General features: G+C 33.7%; 1 protein-coding gene across 8 annotated transcripts in view; it reads right to left on the reverse strand.

Annotated features, from left to right (window-relative positions):
- PHF14 (PHD finger protein 14) overlaps nt 1–21,229 on the reverse strand; it is a 162,452-nt gene that overhangs the window by 6,896 nt on the left and 134,327 nt on the right. For 3 of the 8 annotated variants that reach the window (XR_014028514.1, XR_014028515.1, XR_014028516.1), the window contains 3 exons: nt 6,278–6,405; nt 3,110–3,168; nt 1,043–1,074 (listed from right to left, as the gene is read on the reverse strand). The exons of 4 other annotated variants lie outside the window; for them this stretch is intronic. Coding sequence is in view for 1 of the 4 variants with exons in the window: in XM_081344066.1 (XP_081200192.1) it covers nt 3,136–3,168 (33 nt within the window). In the remaining 3 variants the exon portion in view is untranslated. Of the gene's footprint in view, nt 1–1,042; nt 1,075–3,109; nt 3,169–6,277; nt 6,406–21,229 lie in introns of those variants that run through there. One more of the 8 variants, XM_081344066.1, reaches the window with a different exon arrangement.

The raw sequence follows: 21,229 nt of genomic DNA on the forward strand, positions 1-21,229 counted from the left end.
TTATTTTTCATAACTGAATGAATGAAATCATTATGGGAAAAGTATTGAAAAACTATCTCTATCAAATAAAAAAAGTATTGCTAACATGTACTCCATGACACCTAAGGTTTCATGTGGATTTTAGGAAGAACAAGCAACAAGCTAAATCTTCTGCAACTCATAGATAAAATTGTCGTAGTGTTAAAACAGTAATGTTTAATTGTCGTAGTGTTAAACAGTAACATCTGCCCTTGGAATCTTCATGAATTATCAGAGCAATATTGTGTCACCTAATATCCATAAAGTTGATCCAAAAGAAAATCATAAGTATACAGCAAAAAATAATTTTAACTACCCCTTTGTTCTGGTGAAGATTATTCATCAAGTAGTCAAGATGCTCACATTCAAATAAGCTTGATACCAGAATAAAATGGATTTTTAAAAATCCAGTAGATTTTTTGGTAATCTAAGATTATTTATTATTACTAATATTATTACCAAGGGAGAATCAGGATGAAGATAAAAGTAGAACAATAGGCACTTTAAATGTAGATGTATTTTTTTAACAAAGAAGTATTAATTAAAATATAAAATCTAATTACCACTCATTCATTCAAGCTGCTACTAGTTGAGGTAGGCAGAAAAACCAATATCTACAATATATTTATAATTTTCCATTTAACTAAATGAAAATGCTAACATTTAAAATAAGCATGCCGCCCTACCAGGTAAATAATAAAATGCAATAATGAAATTATAATCAAGTCATTTCATTTGGCTTTGAAAAAATTGAGATGAACCTGGTAAAATATTAAATGAAGATATAATATTAGATATATTTCCAGATACTGGTCAAATACCATTATGTATAAAATTTACTTTTCAATAGCATCTGCCAATGATAAAGAACTGTGTCATTTTTTTTGAAGATCAGTTATGTTTTCTTCGCCAATGATAAAAGACAATAAATTTAACTTCAAAGACACTTATGTGCTACAGCATCGTATTTTTGTCCCATCTAGTAAGGTTTCATGACAGGTCTGCCAATTTTCCAATTACTTCTACCTCCATATGTTATCTGAAGATCAGTCAGGTCTAAAATAGGAAACATGAGCATGTCAGGCAATGGCATACTTACAATATTCTAGGAGTTAAGATCATAATTCATACCAAGCTTCTCTGGAACATTCCAAATAAATGAAATGACATCACAATGCCAACATTCATAATAATGCATAGCACCTTGTATTCAATGCTAAATGTTGACCTCCAAAGAATTAATTGTGGAATTAATGCATACAGTATAATTCTCTCAGGCCAACTGCAGGGTAAAGAGAACTTGACTGGATAATTGTGAACTTTGTTCCATAGTTTTTAAATACCATTTCAGGCAATGAAAATGTAACTAAATCTGAAATGTTTATGATAGAACATTATGGATTACGTAGTAAATCTAAGTAATAATCTAACCACACAATTAAAACTGATGCTAGAAAAAGCATTGCAAAATAATGTACTTGAAAATAATAATAAAAAATAAAGGATTCAATATTTTTCAAACAAATGCCAGAAACTAACAAAGTTCCATACCCAGTAAATTTTAATTCATTGCTCGTTAATTTGAATAAAATAATATATACATCTCTCCTGTATCTCTCCTGTATATGTGTGATATGCATACAAATAACTACATAACATACAGCTTAAGAGTTTTATGAAGTTCTAGATAACATTTCAATGGCACTTTTAGAAACATTTGTTCTTTTGTATATATATTTAATAATATTTAATGCTCATCTAAAGCATTAACAATGTTTGAACTTTCAGCTAAGTGGGCTATTTAAGCTAATTATAAAAGAATGACAATGAACAGACTGAAGTTCAGACATATTTAATATATTTGCATTAATTTATTTTAATATGTCTAATCTATTTGCTTTATATTACATTCAGTAAAACTCCCTAAACTAAAGGAATCTACATGAACAAGATTTAATGTGTAGGATCTGTTCACTTATAGTATTACATTTACTGACAAACTACGGTAATCATGCAATGTAAGTCGTATTTATGAATGTTTAGTTAAAACTGTAAGTGGGAAATCTTTCAGGAGAAGCATTAATTCAGATGACCCTGATTTTAAGTGAATGTCATTTTCTTGTAAAGATTTGAAATGAGAGATAGTTTTTCTCTGATATCCATAATCCTAATTTTAAGGCTATTGGACATTACTACTATGGAAAGTATTTTTTCTATTATTATCTGCTAATGTTGTATTTCTATATTTGAAAGCATGGTTAGGTTAAGTCAAGTATATTTTCTGGAAAAAAAAAGTGCTAAGTGATCCTAGTCATGTTTTTCTGGATGCATACTAACAGAGATTCAATTTAAAAGGCATCAGAGTCTTGAGGACTTTTTTTTGAAAGTAAAGATGTCTGATCACTGGAACCAATATATGTTTTTATTTTCAAAAAGCAGGCTGCTTTAACAAGAAGACAGAGATTCTAGATGCTTGTTCTATATAACATGTAAGGAACTGCTATAGTTGCTCCAATGTATTCTTCTATCAAAAGAGTTTTATATGATTTGACTAAATGGTAAATTAAAATATCTTTACTTAAAGAAAAGTTTGAGGAACTTCCAATGTGATTTAAAAATAGCATGTTTTGTTAAAATGGGTCATATATATAATGTGCTTTGCCAGGAAAGTCATAGAACATGCGAGATCAACAAATAATATATTAAATATTGTTGAGTACAGTAAATCATCCATTTATTAGACCTCAGTTTAATAAATTCCACATAAAAAAGTTATCTGAATTTTGTAGTCTGTTGTGTCTGAAACAATGTGAATCAAAATTGATTTCTGACAGTTTCTACTATAATACTATGACTGGAATGTTATTTGTATCAATTTATACTTTATTTGTATTATGATGTGATAGTATAAACCGTACAATTTATATCACTTTAATAATTATATTATTAAGGAAAAGACAAACACATGCTAATAATGTATTTGGCAGTAATGGTCACATTTTCAACAGAATGTTAAATCAAGTTTTTACTATAAAACTACAGGCTTTAATATAATACTACAGGTAATATTTGAAACATTTAAAATAATCACCTTCTCTGGAAAGACTAGTAACTTTATCACCAACTTTGGAAAAGAAATTTTTCTTTTTCCTACAAAATAATAGGGGGAAAAAATCCAAAGTCCATCATGAATGTAAAGCACATTATATTTATGGATTGCATCTCTATTCTATCTAAAGTTGAATCAAGAATAGCCTGTATCATAGAACTGGTATAAAACATACAGTATTTATTGGAATTTCAAACAATTTTGCCCAGATTTACTTTCTCAGCAGTTCTAATTTACTTTCTCTAAGTTATGGAATAACACTAATTTATTTACTGTTCACTACATTGGATTTCTATTTCTATATTTGGAAATAGAATGCATATATAGATAACTTGTTATTGTTTAATTTTTTCTTTGTCTATGCATAAGAGTGCTGTTCTCACTTTTTTACATTACAATGTGCTTTCCTATTGTTTGAGCAAACATGCTTTTCTAATGTGATTAGCTGGATTAATAGGCAAGGAGATCCTGGTAGACTGGATGGGAAAAATCATTTTTATAGTTTCCAGATTTTATCTGTAAACTTTCTGAATAAAATGCAGACACTACCTGGCTGCATTAATTTAAAAGTATACAAATAGAAAGTCTTTTGAGAACATGAGCAAATTGCAGGCAAACTGTGGGTTTAAAGAACATAAATATTATTATAGAAATGATGGTTTGTAAGTCCTTTTGAAAGAGAAAATAAATTATCCTAGATAATATTCTTAAAATTTTTAAAGAGGAAGAGGCACCTTTCAACCATGTTTTCTGGAGAAAGGAAATATATAAATACATACAGGAAATCCTCCACTTAACAACTACAACTGAGCCCAAAATTTTCACTGCTAAGCAAGACAATTGTTTAGTGAGTTTCACCTCTTTTCATGACCTTTCTTGACACAATTGTTAAAGTAATCACTGCAGTTGTTAAGTTAGTAACATGGTTGTTAAGTGACTCTGGCTTCCCCATTGGTTTGGCTTGTCAGAAGATCACAAAAGAGGATCACATAATCCCTGCAACTGTCATAAATATGAGCCAGTTGCCAAGCATCCAAATTTTGATCCTGTGACCATGGGGGATGCTGCAACAGCCATAAGTGTGAAAATAATCATGTCACTTTTTTCAGTGCCGTTGTAACTCCAAAAAATCACTATGGGAGCAATAAGTTAAGGACTACCTAGAGCAACCCCTATAAGAGAGACCGTACTTTGGCACAAAATATATGGGGAGGGGGCTACATCTTGGTTGTACTTCTGTATGGAAAAAAAAATCAACCTTTTTTGGCTGCATGCAGAAATGAGTTTTCTTCAAGGTGATGTCTTGGGAAAAGGATGTGAGATGAAGTGGGGGGACAGGAATAGAAAGAAAGGAATATTTATTGATACCTTTATTCATTACATGGACGGGCCCAGCCTGACTAGGAACATTCCGCTCTCCACCTAACAAGTCAAAGTGGAGCAGGGAATAGGAGTTATTTCTTTTATTATGGCATACACATCCACTAATTGTTATTGAGGAACACTTGTAAAACCATCAGGGTTTAAAGTTGCCACATGTGGAGGGTCCACTCTTTTTCTGTGCACATCAAATATTGTGCGACTGCGCTTGTTATGTCTGACCCAAAGACCCGGCCTTCTTGATCAAAATCCAGATACTTGGCAATTGATTCATATTTATGATGGTTGAAATATCCAGGGGATTATGTGATCCTTCTGACAAACAAAGTCATGGGGAAGCCAGATTCACTTAAAAACCATGTCACTAATTTCATAACTGCAGTGATTCATTTATCAACTGTGGCAAGAAAGGTTATAAGGTGGGGCAAAATTCACTGAACAAATCTCTCGCTTAGCCAACAGGAATCTTGGGCTTCAGGGTCACTCCCAACCTCACTAGGTTTCTCTGAATGCTAACTAGTAACTATTGAACAATGATTTGTCTGATATGGTATAAGGTCTCCTGCTTGAGCAGGATGGTTGGACTAGAAGACCTCCCAGGTCCCTTCCAACTTTGTTATTCTGTTAAAACTACACTTATTTCTGTAGTACATAACAAAACTTAATCAAGATTTCTTTCTTTTAAACTTGGATTTATTTATTTATTTAGAATAAACACACACATACACACAAATACAAAACAGATGAACATACATAATTACTTTTTAATGAAATAGGGAAATGTGGGTTATCCGAAAATTTAGTTTTCTTTTATATATTATAGGCTATTCTAGAATATTCTATCGCAATTAGGTAAAACTTAAAAACAGGACATGGATATGAATAAATGAAAATATATTGAAAATTCTTCTAATTGATTCTGTCACAATTAGAAATGTATTAATTTGATTATGTTATAACTAAGGGAATCAGAGAGGAATTTTTTATTGATGTAACTTGAGCTATTTACAAATAATTTGTTATTTGCTATTGTTTACTTTTGATTACCCAACCACTGTATTGCTTCATAAATACCTGACTGTAAAATTAAAAAAATAATAAAACTTGTACAAAAAAAATACATAAAGGCTTGGATAGGTTTGTAAAATACACACAGATAACACACACACACAAACACACACATGGTTTCTATATTACTATACTTGCAAAGGATTCAGACATAAAATACATAAAAACAACCATTAATATGTCATTAAAACAAAAATACCAAATACCAAATGCTGAAATTCAAACATTTAAAAATACTATGTCAACACAGTACTAATGGAAATACATATTTTAATATAAAAGAAAACATATTAAAAAAAGGAATAGAGTCTGTAGGAGAAAGAACATGCTATTTCTGAAGTAATTAAACATATTCTCTGTAATCATCTAAGTACTCAAAGCAGAACCAATATGAAACTAATTCTTTGAAGATATATAGAATTAAAAAAATAACTATGGCCAACCATGTTCATGAATTTAAAAATGTTCCACAAATCTGATGAAAACCCCTTGATTATAGAATTAAAATATATCACATTACATCTTCTTCAGACAGAAAAATCTGTAGAATTTCGCACACACATTTTTTAAAATAAACCTATAAAAATAATGCAAAATGAAATGGAATGCTTCTAAAGTAAAATTGCTTGAATCCCTGTGCTGACAAAACCTGAAAAGAGCAATAAGAAGAACAAAAAAGTAAAAGTAAAAAGGAAGATCAACCTGAATCAAACGGATGTAAACATTCTCTTTCAACTTTGCATTTTATAGAAGACAAATTCCATTCTTTATAGGAGGTGACAAGATGTAGTTTTGAAGAACGAAATGTCAGGTAATTATCTCTCCAGGAACTAAAAGAGAATTCTATATATAGATCATACATCATCAATCAATTCATAATGCTAGTAAGAACCCAATTGTAAAAATATGTGTAATAAAGCATACCTATAATTTGCCTTTTTTGTGTAAATCAGCATAAGACATATGTCACAGACTGTCCTAGCTCAAGAATAATAAATGTTGTTACTATCTAGGTAAGCAGTAAAAGTAAAACCAAGTAATTTTAGTTACATAGATATGGGTAGAGATATACAGTATGTATCAAGCATTGACAGGAAAATAAGGTTGGATAACTGGAAGGAAACAACCAAATGCTTTCAGAACCTTTGCATCAAACTCAGTAACAAGAAATCACATGGCATGTAGTTATGTAAGCCAGCAAGTCAATTGTTCCCAAATGTCTGAAAAGACCACCTCTTCATCTATACACTGGCCCTTATATTTCTGATAAATTGAATTGCAGTTCATAAAAGGTTATGTCTTTTAATAAAATTGGTTGGTCAGAAAAGGTGATACCAGATTCCTGATTTTTTTTGACATTGGCCTTTTTAATGAGATATGTAATTTTTCCTACTTTTTTATTTTATCAAGTGCATCAATATATTCTGATAGAACTCAATAATTGATTTTATAAGCATGTAAAGTTGAAATGAAAGGCAATTAAATATAGTGGACATATATTGTGTCAGACTCGCAATGTCATGTGACATGTTGCAACACATGGCGACTTTCTTCCCATTGCCAGCAATGGTGGTCGGTGCAGTTTTGTGTGATGCATCCAGCCTGCGGGCTGGCAGTTTGACACCCCTGTTTAATTCCCATAGTTAAAACTAAAGCTTCTTCCACAAGAAGTTTTCTGTACTACATAAGAGGTATGAATTCATAGCCTTACAGGCTATTATATATTTTTTAAAAATTTAAAAACTCAAGAATAGGTCTCCAGGATTTAAAAAAGCAAAAACAAAATTCTAATAATTAAAATAAAGTCATTATATAAAATAAGCAATATTGTGGAGGATAATAGCATGGCTGCTGCCTTTAAAAGTACATGGCAATATGGTTCCTGTCATGCTGCAACTAGACATCAGGGAACAATCAGGCTCCAAGGATCATTTAATAAAGAAGTCCCAAATGTAATTTAAGAGAGCCACAGCATAGCAGAAAATCTGGGAGGGATATTTCTATTGTTTGTCATCAGTCATGTCAGAAGCAATACCCAGTTGGTACCTGTCATAGTTCTTTCTTCAGCAAACATTTCTCACATTGAAATAAAACAAAATAATAAAATAAAATAATGCATGAATTCAAATGCTGGTTGCTGGCCGAGTTACAATGGGATTACATTCTTCAAATGGTCACACAGAAAACATTCTTTATAGATTTAGAAAATGTGCTGTCCTTGCAATAACAATAACAACACAATAACAAAGAAACACCTTGAGGAAGAGCTGCAGGCAATGTAAAGGGAGATATGAAATATTAAATTAAAAAAAAACAGGTATCAATGTTTGGGTGCATAGGAGGAATAAAAACCAAAAATGTTGAAATATTTTAAAATATGTTTCTAATTTCAAATGAAAAATGTAAAAATGCAAGATTAAATACAAAAATTGTGTGGCGGTGGTGGGCGGGGGAATTGGACTTCTTCCGGAAACTGTTTTATTAAAAACATCAGACATATAGGATTTAAAAAATCAGATTGCCTTCACTTTAATAACTCTAAAACAAAAGAAATGGATGCTGAAAAGCATCCCATCATCAACTGCTATTGTTTATTGTTGCACAAATTACATTTAACACCAATACTGCTGAATTTTGCAAATGTATTTCTATATGAAACCACAGATATGATGGCCAACTCTTACTGAAGAACAAAGGAATTTATTTTCCAGAAAAGGAAGATTTTCTAACTCTTGCTTTTTTGTCCTTTCGTTTTCCTGATGGAGGATTTTCTACCTGCTTAACATAAGATGCCAAGCTTGAAGGAAAAGTGCATTTAAAGGGCAACAGCCTCTGAGTTAAATTAGTCCCACCAGTTAAATCAGCATGGAAAGTACACTGAGCTTTCTAGTGCATAAGGGTTTTTTCCCTGTCTCCCTTGTTTGGAATGCATTATGGACTAACCCTATAATGAAGCCCAGAATGAGGATGCAGAAAGGACTGAAACGCTTCTTTAGTATTGGATATTACAAGCAAATATCAATTTCCTATGATACATGGCAGGCTCCTGTCACTGCATCTATTTAGTGATAAAGCAGCTGTTTGTTTCCCAAGGAAAGGAGACCCTTGCAACATGGATCATTTTCATAGTGACAGACTTGACAAGTTTGACATTTACTTCATGAAATATTCTGAACCAGCCATCAAGAGAATGCACCCTCTGGGGCCACGGAAAAACTGACAATTTTACCTTTTAACATGCGTCTGTTATTTCTCACTGTCAAAAAAACCCAACCAATTTCTTAATGACAATTCTCTTTTCATGTCTGACAATTTTTAAAGTTGAAACTAGGAGTGAAATAACCTTTTAATGTCACTAACTACTGACCTTAATTAATGGATTACGGCCACAGAGCCCCATTTTGTTCAAGAAGAAAAGTGCCAGCCTGAAATTGCAAAAGGAAGCATTGCAATTATGCAATGCAGCCACGTTGCTCTAGATGGCAATGCAGGACTTCATTAGGATTTCAGCAATGTTAAAAACATCAAAAAATCTTTTAGGGTTTATAAACACCTGCATGTTTATCTCAAAACAAACTCCTTTAATTTGTATTGATACGATAACTTCAAGGATTAAAAAAAACCAGGTCTGCGAGTTACTGCATATTTCATTTACTCGTTCTAATTCTGATCAAACAGATATGTGTACCACTGCAGATTCTTCACAGCCAGTTTTCATTTATGCTCACTACAGTGTTAGGAGTTTATGCCAGATCCCCAAGTCTCCCATCTGCTTCTCTCTTCTGATTAGGAAACAGACTTTCCACAGAGTAGCCCTTCTGGCTGACCGCCACAAGAGTTGTGACTTTCAGCTGGTCAGCAGGTCTGCCTTAGGACCACAGCCATTTTTTTTTACTAAGGAAATGCAACTGACTTTTTTCGGTAGGGATTTGAGGGGAAATGCTCACTTCTGCAGGTATTAGATAGGAAAACTTGGAAAGATGTAATGGCAGTAGCTGAATGGTTTCTAAAAGTCCTTTCTAGCTGAATCCTTATTCAGTGTATTGAAGAGGAAGAAGCTGCATCCAGTTACAATTTATCAGTTTTGATGAAGACAAAATCCATGTAATCTGAGTTATATCCATATAGAACAATGAATTGTTAATGTCTAGAGTGGCTTAGAAGTCCATTAAAGTGTACTAATAGAAAACACATTGTCCTCTTTGTATATGCAAATATTTTAGAGACACAAAATGTTGCTGTAAAATACATTCTCAACCCTATGCATTTTAATGTATTTTTCTTGGAATATATAAAAATGTTAAAAATACTGTGTGTGATGCTGTCCCACAATAGCTATGATAGAAATATTCCTAATCATTTCTTTGCCAAGTGGGCCCATCAGGTGAAATATTTTTTGTGTTCCATTATTGTCATTGTCATTTTAATTTATTTATTTTTTTGCTATTTGAAAGTGATTGAGGCTGAATAACAAGAGGAAATCTTGTAATAATAAAATAAAAATGTATAAAATGTCCTGAATGGTTGCTAAGACATCTTAGGATAATTATTTCATTTTTCATGAAAGTAATTCACTGGATATGCAAATATTAGAGGGAAATCTATATAATCTGCAATAAGTGATCTGTATATTCTCTCTTTTATTATAGGCATAATCATTTCCATTTAGGATATGACTGTTGGTTTTCTGGCCAGTATTCTGGCAACCAATCTTGTCCATTCAGTATAATAAAATGGGAGTAGATAGTGACAAACAGGTAGTCCTCAACTTAGAATAGTTCATTTAGTGACTGTTCAAAGTTACAACAGCACTAAAAAAAGTGACATGACCGTTTTCAGAGTTATGACCTTTGTAGCATCCCTATGATCAAGTGATCAAAATTCAGATGTTTGGCAAGTGATTCATATTTATGACCATTGCTGTGTCCCAAGGTCATGTGGTCGCCTTTTGTGACCTTCTGACAAGCAAAGTCAATGGGGAAACCAGACTCACTTAACAATCAGGTTACTAACTTATCAATTACAGTGATTCACTTAAGAACTGAGGTAAGGTAGTTCATAAAATGGGGCAAAACTCACTTAACAAATGTCTCACTCAAAAGAAATTTTTGTAAGTCAAAGACTATTTGTTTTTCAAAAGTATGCAGAAACATTGAGGTACAATTTTACTAGGGAACTACATTTGCTGTTTGTTACTCCTAGGTTAACCTGGAGTAACTTTGAATTAACCTTCAAACCTTGAAGATAAAATGATCACAAATCTTCACGTAATGTAGGAGCATGAAATTGGAGAGGGGGACGCAAGTGGCATGGTAGATGAATATCTTGTTCTCCATATTAATTACAGTGAATTAATATTTTCGATACTTTGTTATTGCTCCTAGTTATGATTTCCCACTTTGGAGCATGCATCACCATTCATTCATTCATTCATTCATTCATTCATTCATTCATTCATTCAGCCATCCATCCATCATCTATGGCATAAGTGGGGGACACAAAAATAACCCAACAATTACTGTTTATTTTTTTTTGCATTCCCTCCCTTGTGAAGCTGGAAGCTAAATCAGACTATGATTATCACCTCAATTTTTTTCTCAGAAAGATTTCCATCAGCCTAGCTTAGAAAGCTCCAATTTTTAGATTTACACATACCCCATTTAATTGCTTTGAATGATAGATTTATATAACTATCTACATCTCTTTCTCTCTATCTTTACATGCCTGATGTATCACATTTTGATACTTGATGTGACCATTTACTAAGGTGTTGTCAGATTTGTACACTTTCAGCATCTATTAAAAACAACATTCAACAGCACTGTAATGAATCAGCAATTGCAAATGACAAAAAATGCAAAGAGAATTCATCTCAGCTATTAAAAATCTTGTCTATATTGAAAAAAGGGTAAAATATGCAAAATGAATGCTTCTACCCTAAATTAATTAAAATGTTAATGTTTTACCTTTCCACCATAATCTTCAAATGGTGAATTTATTTTATAGCAATAAATGTTCAGATCATTAAGTAAAATTCAAAATCTGACTTACTTACTACATTTAGTAAGCTCCACCCATTTTATTCTGTCTTTTTAAATTCTGTTTTTCCAATGCACTGAATAAGTAATAGAGGAACACAATTCAATTTCCTGGAATTGCATATTTGGAATTTTTATTTCATTTACTATAAAAAGAAATTAATATACAGTTCTATGCTGAATTCCCACTTTGGAGGGCAATGATTGCTACTGAAATGAACTTACCATAAATGCTTCATTAAATTCACAGTAAAAAGAAATGAAAGGGGGGGCTGGTCATGCCAGCAAGAAACCTCATATATAATGAGATAAAGGTTAAAGCTGTACAATAAATTTATAACAACTAGGGGATTCTTAGCAGGTCCATGAATCTGGAAGCATACAAAGGAATTCAAAGACTGAATACTAATACTGAGACTCAGAATCAAGTATACACGTGGATTCAAATATGTTTTTTATTAAAAAAGATACCCACACATATACACAACTAAATTTAAAAATCTACCAATTCAAAGGGCAGTCTAAGCAGAATATCTCAACTGTTAAAGAAACACTAATACTGAAATATCCTGAAGATACCCAATCCTCCACTCAACCATAACCTTGCATTAAGAAATACTCATTAAAGGCTGAAGGAACCTGACTCTTGCTCATGCTTGGTTATCACAGTTGGCTATCTGCTTATTGCTCACTGCCCCTATGCAACACTACAAACCAGTATGATTTTAAGGATGTTTACACTGAAATAAGTAAGCACTCCTTTGTTCAAGGAGTAGGCATAGGATTACCCTTTAAATTGAGATTAAATTTGGAGATCTCAGTAAAAAGTACATTTAACAAAGTAATCCTAATCAATCTGACAGCAAACTGAGATGGCTAATCTTAATGCATCAAAATAATGATTCTCTTGAATTTATTTATATGTATTTATTTATCAAATCTATGTTACCAAACCTTTAGGCTAGCTCTCAAAAATGTATAGTTGCAAGAGTTGTTTGATAGTGAGAGGGGCAGCATATAAGTTAACTAAATAGATAGATAAAAAATAAACATTAAGATAATGAAATTCTAATATACACAAATAAAATTACCAACATACAATAACTAATGCATTTAAATCTTAGTCATTGGGTCCACACAGCAATATGGAGGTGGTTTTTGAATTGCATTAACATGAAATGATTTTTTGTTGCTTTATTCTACTTCTTAAACTATCTAAGTATCCTGGGATGTCCCATTCATTCACTCAAGTTAATCAAAATCAGTCAAAATAAACTGGATTACTGCAATGCTCTCTACATGGGGCTGCCCTTGAAGTGCGCCCGGAGGCTTCAACGGGTGCAAAATGCGGCCGCGCGGGTGCTTATAGGAGTATCTCGATACTCCCATGTTACACCACTCCTGCATGAGCTGCATTGGCTTCCGGTTGCCCTCCAGGTGTGATTCAAGGTGCTGATAATCACCTTTAAAGCCCTACATGGCTTAGGCCCGGGGTACTTGTGAGACCACCTGCTGCCAATGTCAACCTCCCATCGCCCGGTTCGCTCCCACACAGTCAGCCTCCTCAGGGTGTCATCGGCCAGGCAATGCCAGCTGGCGATCCCCAGCAGGTGAGCCTTCTCTGTGGGCGCACCAACCCTCTGGAACGAACTGCCCCCGGAGCTGTGGATGGCCCCTGACCTTCGGTCCTTCCGCCGTGACCTAAAGACCTGGTTATTCCAACAAGCGGGCCTGGACTCATCATAGTTTTTAAATTTGGTTTTTTATTGGTTTAAATTGTTCTTATTTCTTATATTGTTTAATCCTCTTTTAATTTTTGTATTTATATCTTTTAACTTTTTATTGTTGTGAGCCACCCTGAGTCCTCAGGGAGAAGGGCGGCATATAAATTGAATAAACCTTAAACCTTAAATGTCCAGCTCCTGCTGATGGACCAGGTGCAACCTTCCTTGGGCAAAGAGATCTGATTATAATAGTCATGCCCTTGTCACCATCTGTTTAAACTACTGCAATGTGCCTTTCATGGGGGCTACCTTTAAGGACCACCTGGAAGCTTCAGGTGACTATGAGGCAAAAATGACATCTTCTTTATGAATATTGGCTTCCTATTAGGTTCTGACTACACTTTAAGGATTTAAGGTTTAGGAATTAAGCTATATGAGTTAGTGTAATGTAGTGGTTAAGGCATGATGCTAGAAACCAGGAGACGGTGAGTTCTAGTTTGCCTTAGGCACAAAGCCAATTGGGTGACATTGGTCTAATCATTCTCTTAGCTCTAGGAAGCAAGTAATAGTAAACCACTTTTGAAATCTTACCAAGAAAACTTCAGTAAATTGACTAGACTGTTGTCAAAAGCTAATACTGACTTGAACACTAAAAAACAAAAACACTATTCTATAGAGCTGTTTACACCACCAGGTTATCACAGACCACATCCACCTATTGAATTGATACAACTACTTGGTTCATCCTGGGAGTAGCACTAATTGTCTCCCTTTTTTGGAAACACAGTATCAAAAATGCAGAGATACTTTTTCTATACCCTCCCCCTCCAATGAGGTCAGACTCCTAGAATCAATGGAGATTCCTTTATCTCTGACATTGTCTGCCTTCTAGAAAAAGCTAAAGATAGAGATTTTTCACATATATCTTGTTTTGATTTTGTCTCATCATTTTTAATTTTATTTTTTTTACCTGCTAGCTGCCAAAGTTTCTGATTAAGGTAGGATAAAAATTTGATAAATAAAGGAATAGAACAGGACAGGAGATAATTTTCAATAATCCTTTTTCCCCTGTGGCTCAATTGCCTTCATTTTAAATCTGTTTAAGATTACTGATAATTAGTGTGTGAAAATATAACTTTTCCCCATTTTTTATGCTTTTAATGAATCATGTGGATTTGCAGCTATATTGAAGTTAGAAACTTTAATTGCAATGATTTTTTTTTATAAATTGTACATTTCTCAATTAAAAAAATATCTTATGATATGTATTATATATTTTAAACAATATTAACCAAAAACCTCCCTTGGTATTTTCCCTCTTTTTACTGACCTCTGAATGGGGATCTTGTCTGAGACTTCTTTTCTGCAGGATTCACTGAATTTCAGGCTGATCTTTATACTTATTTTTATTTTTTATTTTAATTCCATTTATATCCCGCCCTTCTCCGAAGACTCAGGGCGGCTTACAAGCTTAGCAGTAGCCTTCATTCTATGTATATGCCTGCTTATTAGGGCTTTCACACACACACACCACGTGGCATTATTACAAAGTCAGCTTAATTGCCCCCAACAATCTGGGTCCTCATTTTACCTACCTCGGAAGGATGGAAGGCTGAGTCAACCTTGAGCCTGGTGGGATGCGAACCTGCACTAATTGCAGGCAGCTGGTGTTACTTAAGGAGGCATTAGCCCACTGCTCCATATGTAAGAAAAAGAAGCAATCACTATGCATTGAGATTTTTCTTTAAATGTTATATTATCAAAGTCAGAGTTTTACTTTGTCTTATGTTCACAAAAGGAAACCCCTTTTGTGTAAAATGTGAGTTTCCCAATCATGCTGAACGCATGCCTTTTTAAAAAGGTGATTTCAAATTATATGATTAATAAACTTAAGATTTATGCTTGACACAATGATCCTGTAATATAAAAAGTAATCTATACTTTAATTTAATCAGGTAGTTTTATTTTATCTTCTGCCCTGCCTCAGCATCAAAGCCTTTCAGAAAACCTTACAATAGAAATATCAAGAACAATATCTACTTCCCAAGAGTCTCTATAGAAGTAAGACTTGCAAATAGTTTAACACTGGTATTGGTTTCTTATACAAAAAGCAAGCATACACAACACTCTGTAAACTAAGCACAAATGTGCCTACTTCTCAAATGAATGAAAGGCATTAAAAGGAAGAGACAAACAGCATGTAACCTTAAGAACTGCTTGAGGTCATGCCCCTGAAAACTGACAATAGCTGAGTTTATAAACAAGGCACTGAATTTATGGAATTCCCTTGCAAGACTGCTTATCAGAAGAAAAACAGCTGGTTGTGGAAATTCTGCACTATTTTGAGGCAGTATAATTCTCAACACCAGAGAATTTACAGTATTCTGTGTATGCTATTGTATATTTTCCGAAAAGCCAATCTCTGCCCTATGTTTGATTGAGTTGGAAGACAAAGCTTTTGTTGAAATGTTCCAACCCAAAAGGATATACAGGTTTAGTCCAGACCTGCCGGCAACCCAGTCAATGAGTACTACCAAGTACAGCTACTTTAATTGATTGATGCTTTGAATAGTTTAGGGTACATATAGGTAGCTAAAGAAAAGAAACTTAACCAAGTTATTTATTATAAGAGAGAGATTTCATTAACTAAAGTCTAAATAATATTTCAGAAGAGAATGCTATTTTCCTATAATTAAATTTGGATGTAGTATAAGAGTATTAAAGCCTAGCATTAATATTTATATTATTCCCAAGTTCCAGTAATGAAATATATCTCAATATTGCAAGTATTTTAAATGTGTGACTAATAGAAAAGCATAACTGCGAAGGGCAGCTGTGCAAAGCATTCAAAAAGGGCTTTTTTGCCAAATATGTAAGTGCAACTTAAATATCTTTCTTCAAAACATGTAAAATGCATAAAGATACTGTAACATCACCATCAAATCAATTGAGGTGTCCCAGAAGAATACAGGATCTTAAGGACTCCTTTCTCAAAAGTGGTGATTAGAGGTAAAACACAATTCCTAAGGGATCAAATTCTTTAGTTCAAGTCAGGACAAAGCCTTTTTCCACATTAATTCTTCTACTTAATTTAGAGAGCAGATAGGGTTAAAGTAGAAAAAGCCCTTCTGTCAGAAAGTCAGGCACGAATCCTTTTACACTTATAAAGATTAAAACCAACTCCTTGACATTTATTTGTTTACTGAAATGCATATGCTACTCAACTCAAATTGATGGTTTACAATTATTATTTTTTTAAAAATCAAACTTCAGCACAATAATTATGTAGCCCCAAAGCTGCTGCTTAATCAGCATATAATCTTTTTTTAAAAAAATCAATCAGACAACAAATGCCCAATTAAGTAATCTGAAATTTGCCACTTTTTGAAAAATCAACAAGTAGTATCCTAGATATACAAAGATTCACTACTCAGATCCAAGTCTTCTGATCCTCAGATGTGGTTTATTATTGATCAGCAGCATCTCTACTTTATTTGTTTACAATTTCATGTTGTTTACTATCATCTTTCACATTACTGAATTTATGTAGTGCTCTAAATATCAATTATTTCCCTAGAACCATCATTGCTGTTTTCCATATCCACTTAAGAATCTTGCCACTCCATTTGGTTCTTTTGTACTATATACCTTGTTATTAGAAATAATAATAATTTATCTTATCCATATAGTAGACTTTTATGTCTAAATGTATATTTATTTTTACTCATACATTTATAGATAAATCTTTTGTATCTCACTTGCATGTAAACATGCCAAAAAGAATTTTAAGAAATCAGAAGAGCACTTTATTGCAAATGACTAAAATTGAATAGAAAGAAAAAGGAAATGGAAACAGATGCTATATATATATATATATATATATATATATATATATATATATATATATATATATATATATATGGATCCTTGGTTTTTCGGGTTTTTCCCCGCGTAGAACTAGAGGTGTAGGCGCAACGTTTGGACAACGTTGCGCCTACACCTCTAGTTCTACGCGGGGAAAAACCCGAAAAACCAAGGATCCACATACAGGCACCCGCGAAAACCTCAGAAAACATATATATATATATATATATATATATATATATATATATATATATATATATATATATATATATATATACACACACACACACACACACATAAACACATTGCTCATTTGCTAATATTATTTTACTGTAGAAGTGTTTACTGGTTTGCTTGGATGCAGCCAGCTTTTCTCACATACCTATATAATCTATCCAATATTACAAGCAAGCAAAATAGTCTTGCTTCATCTACCTCTGTGAACTGCTGTGAAATATCGAAGTAACAAAAAGGTGTCAATTTGACACTAACAAAAAATGACTCATATATTTTGTTTGAAGTTCATAATTTCTCTATGTAGATTTTGATGGATTTTAGTGTTCTTTATATAAATATATGTAGTGCAACTAAAATAAGAGACAGTTCATGCTTGAAAGCCTAAAGCGTGTGTAATTTTTAAGCACTTCAAGTCATGGTGATAGCAAATATGGATAGGTCAGGATTGTTATGTTACAATTAATGGAAGGATCATAAGGACAGATGTTATTTTGCAGCTTGAACTACAAATAGTCAAAGTTTTAGAATAAGCTGGATTGAAAAGTATATGAGCCCTGGTGGTACAGTGGTTAGAATGCAGTATTGCAGGCTAATTCTGCTGACTGCTGACTGCCAGCAGTTTGGCAGTTTGAGTCTCACTAGCTCAAGGTTGACTCAGCTTTCCATCTTTCTGAGGTCAGTAAAATGAGGAACCAGATTGTTGGGGGCAATATGCTGACTCTATAAGCTGCTGAGAGAGGAATGTAAAGCATTGTGAAGCAGTATATAAATCTAAATGTTAATGCTATGCTATAAAATCGAACCCTTATGGGCCTACAAAAATATATAACCAAAGATGCACCATCAGTTCAATACCTAACTTTTTTCTCCAGCAATCAACTAAACACCTTTACAAACTGGACCTATCTGCATATCAACCCAATAATCTCAAACCAGCAACACGCAACAATGACAAGAAAATGAGATAGAGGAAGTAACCAACACAGAGATAAGACAGCATCCACATTCACAAGCAAAAAATTAACTACCAAGAAATCAATCAACGGGAGAACAAAGGAAATAAACCTCTGCTAACCAATAAACTTCACTTCTCTAATATTGCACTGATTGTAGTACCTAGTGGGGTAATGAAATATCTGCACGCGGAATACCAAAAGAATGCCAACAATGCAAATATACGGTATATTGTTTATGTGAGAACATTTTTCCCTATGGTGTGCTTTTTCCTCACATAAAAGCCAGACTATTAAAGTAATTATTTGTAAATGAGCATGATAGTTGTTATTAAACATGCTGGGCTTCTCAGCTGGAAAGCTGACAGCCCAGGTTCAAGACCTGAGCACTGCACAAGTCCCATTCCTGTCCCAGCTCCTGCCCACCTAGCAGTTTTAAAGCATGCAAATACAAGTAGATTAATAGGTACCCCTTTGATGGGAAGGTAATAGTGTTCCATAAGCCTTTGGCATATAGCCATGTTGATCATACAGCCATGAAAAATGTCTTTGGACAATGTTGGCTCCCTTAACCAAGAAACAGAAATGAGCATTGCACCCTAGAATTGGACACGACTGGAGAGAAATCTTTACTTTTTACCTTTACATGGACTGAACCTCTTCAATATTCCTCAAATGTGTACTTGCTTACTCTGCTGTAAGCCCTTCTTTGCAATGAATGTAAGTACGAACATTCATTCTCTTCTGGCTTATTGTCCCAGTGTCAGGGTGAGCATTCTAAAGCAGAGTGGGGTAGGAAAAGGAGCTGTAAAGATTTGCTCTTTTACCTTGTTCCCTCATGAATTGAGTTCCAGAACCCTTCCCCAACGTTTAGGCTCACCTGCCTGTTTTGGATCGTATTCTTATGATGGTGTAAAGCAAAGTAAAATTATAAGTACAGTTGCAATCATGTGATTCTTCACTTAGCAAATGTACCACTTATCAACCAAGTTCTGATGGTCCCAATTACGATCATTAAACCATGAAAGCCAGCTTGGTGCCTTTGGGCCAGTCGTGCTCTCTTGGCCAACTCATTTCACAGGATTGTTGTTGTGTGGAAAAATAGGAGGAGGAAAACCTGGAAAAAATGCACTTATAAGTGGTACCTGGCTCAATAGTAGTCATTGTGAGAGGAATCTTGGAGGCCTAGTGGACAATCACATAAATATATAAGCCAGCAGTGTGCTGCAGCTGCCAAAAAAGCCAATGCAATCCTAGGCTGCATTAATAGGATAAAATCAAGATCACGTGAAGTGTTAATAATAATATTGCCTTGGTAAGATCACACTTGAAATACTGCATCCAGTTTTGGTCCCCACAATATTAAAAATATGTTTAGCTAAAACATATAAAGAATAGTTGTAGGAATTGGCAATGTCTAGTTTAATGAAAAGGACTGAAGAGACATGACAGCAATGTTCCAATATCTAATGGGTATCATAAAAAGAGAGAGTCAGCATATTCTCCAAAGCACCCGAAGACAGGATAAGAAGCAATGAATGGAAATTAATCAAGGAGAAGAGCAACCTAAAACTAAGGAGAAAATTCCTGACAGAACAATTAATCAGTCAAACGATTTGCCTCCAGAAGGTGTGGGTGTTCCAGCAATGGAGGTTTTTAAGAGATTGGACAACCGTTTGTCTAAAATAGTATAGAGCAGACATGTCAAACTTGCGATGTCATGTGACGTCACATAACTTATCGAAGCTTTTTCTCCATTGTCGGCAATTGAGTGGGCATGGCTTCCATGTGACGCATGCAGCCCGTGGGCCGGCAGTTTGACACCCCTGGTATAGTCTCCTGCTTGAGCAGGGGGTTGGACTAGAAGACCTCCAAGGTTTCTTCCAAATCTGTTATTATGTTATCTCTTATGCTAGAGTCAGTATTTATAATATTGGATTAGAAGACAGAGCCACTATGACCAATAGCACAGTTGGGGCTAGACTGTAATACTGATACATTTCATTTAAAAAACCAACAATGTATAAAAGATAAACCAAGGTCTAACAAAGCTCACGTGCAGTAAGAAAGAAGTTATCATATGTACACAGCATGGTTAAGGAAAGGAATCTGTACGTCATCTGTTGTAGTTACTTCTTTAAATTCAGATTCTAGCTGTATTTGCTACATTATTGTATCCATACACATGGAAATCCCAAGACAAATCTATTTTAACTTTCATTTATCCTTTCCTTTAAAACTATACAGAAATACTTTGCTGCTAAAAAAAGTCATACAGCAATGATTGGGTTAAACTTGTCAGAGACATTTTAATACTGAAGATTTCATTTAATTTATGGCAGATATATTTTCCAAGGAGGAAAATGCTGATGGTATCTTGGTTATAAGCTTGCCACCAAAATGATTTAGATAGTTTTTTCTCCTTTTCCATGCAGTATCAGAATAAAGCAGTTCTTCGCAAGCAATGAATTATAACTGACACTTTAAATCTATTTTGTCTGTATCTTCTACTTCAGAAAAATGGGAAAACATAAATTATGTGTGTGTGTGTGTAATACACACACACACATATATACATACATACAGACAGACAGACATATACACACTTTAATAAAGACTTCGATAAAAATGATTTATTGCAGGATAATGAATAACTCTTATCTAAGCCATTTTCTGAATAATAAAGGGAATGGAATATTTGCCAGTTTTTAATTGAGAATATAAAGGTTATTAAACAACAAAATGACAATATTTTTATAATATAAAGTAATATTCCAGTAAAATAAAAGAAATCAAGATCTTGAAAATGCACATAAAATACTGCCTGAGTTCACTGTA

The sequence above is a fragment of the Vipera berus genome (assembly GCF_964194415.1).
Source record: "Vipera berus genome assembly, chromosome: Z".
Classification (NCBI taxonomy): Eukaryota; Metazoa; Chordata; class Lepidosauria; order Squamata; family Viperidae; genus Vipera; species Vipera berus.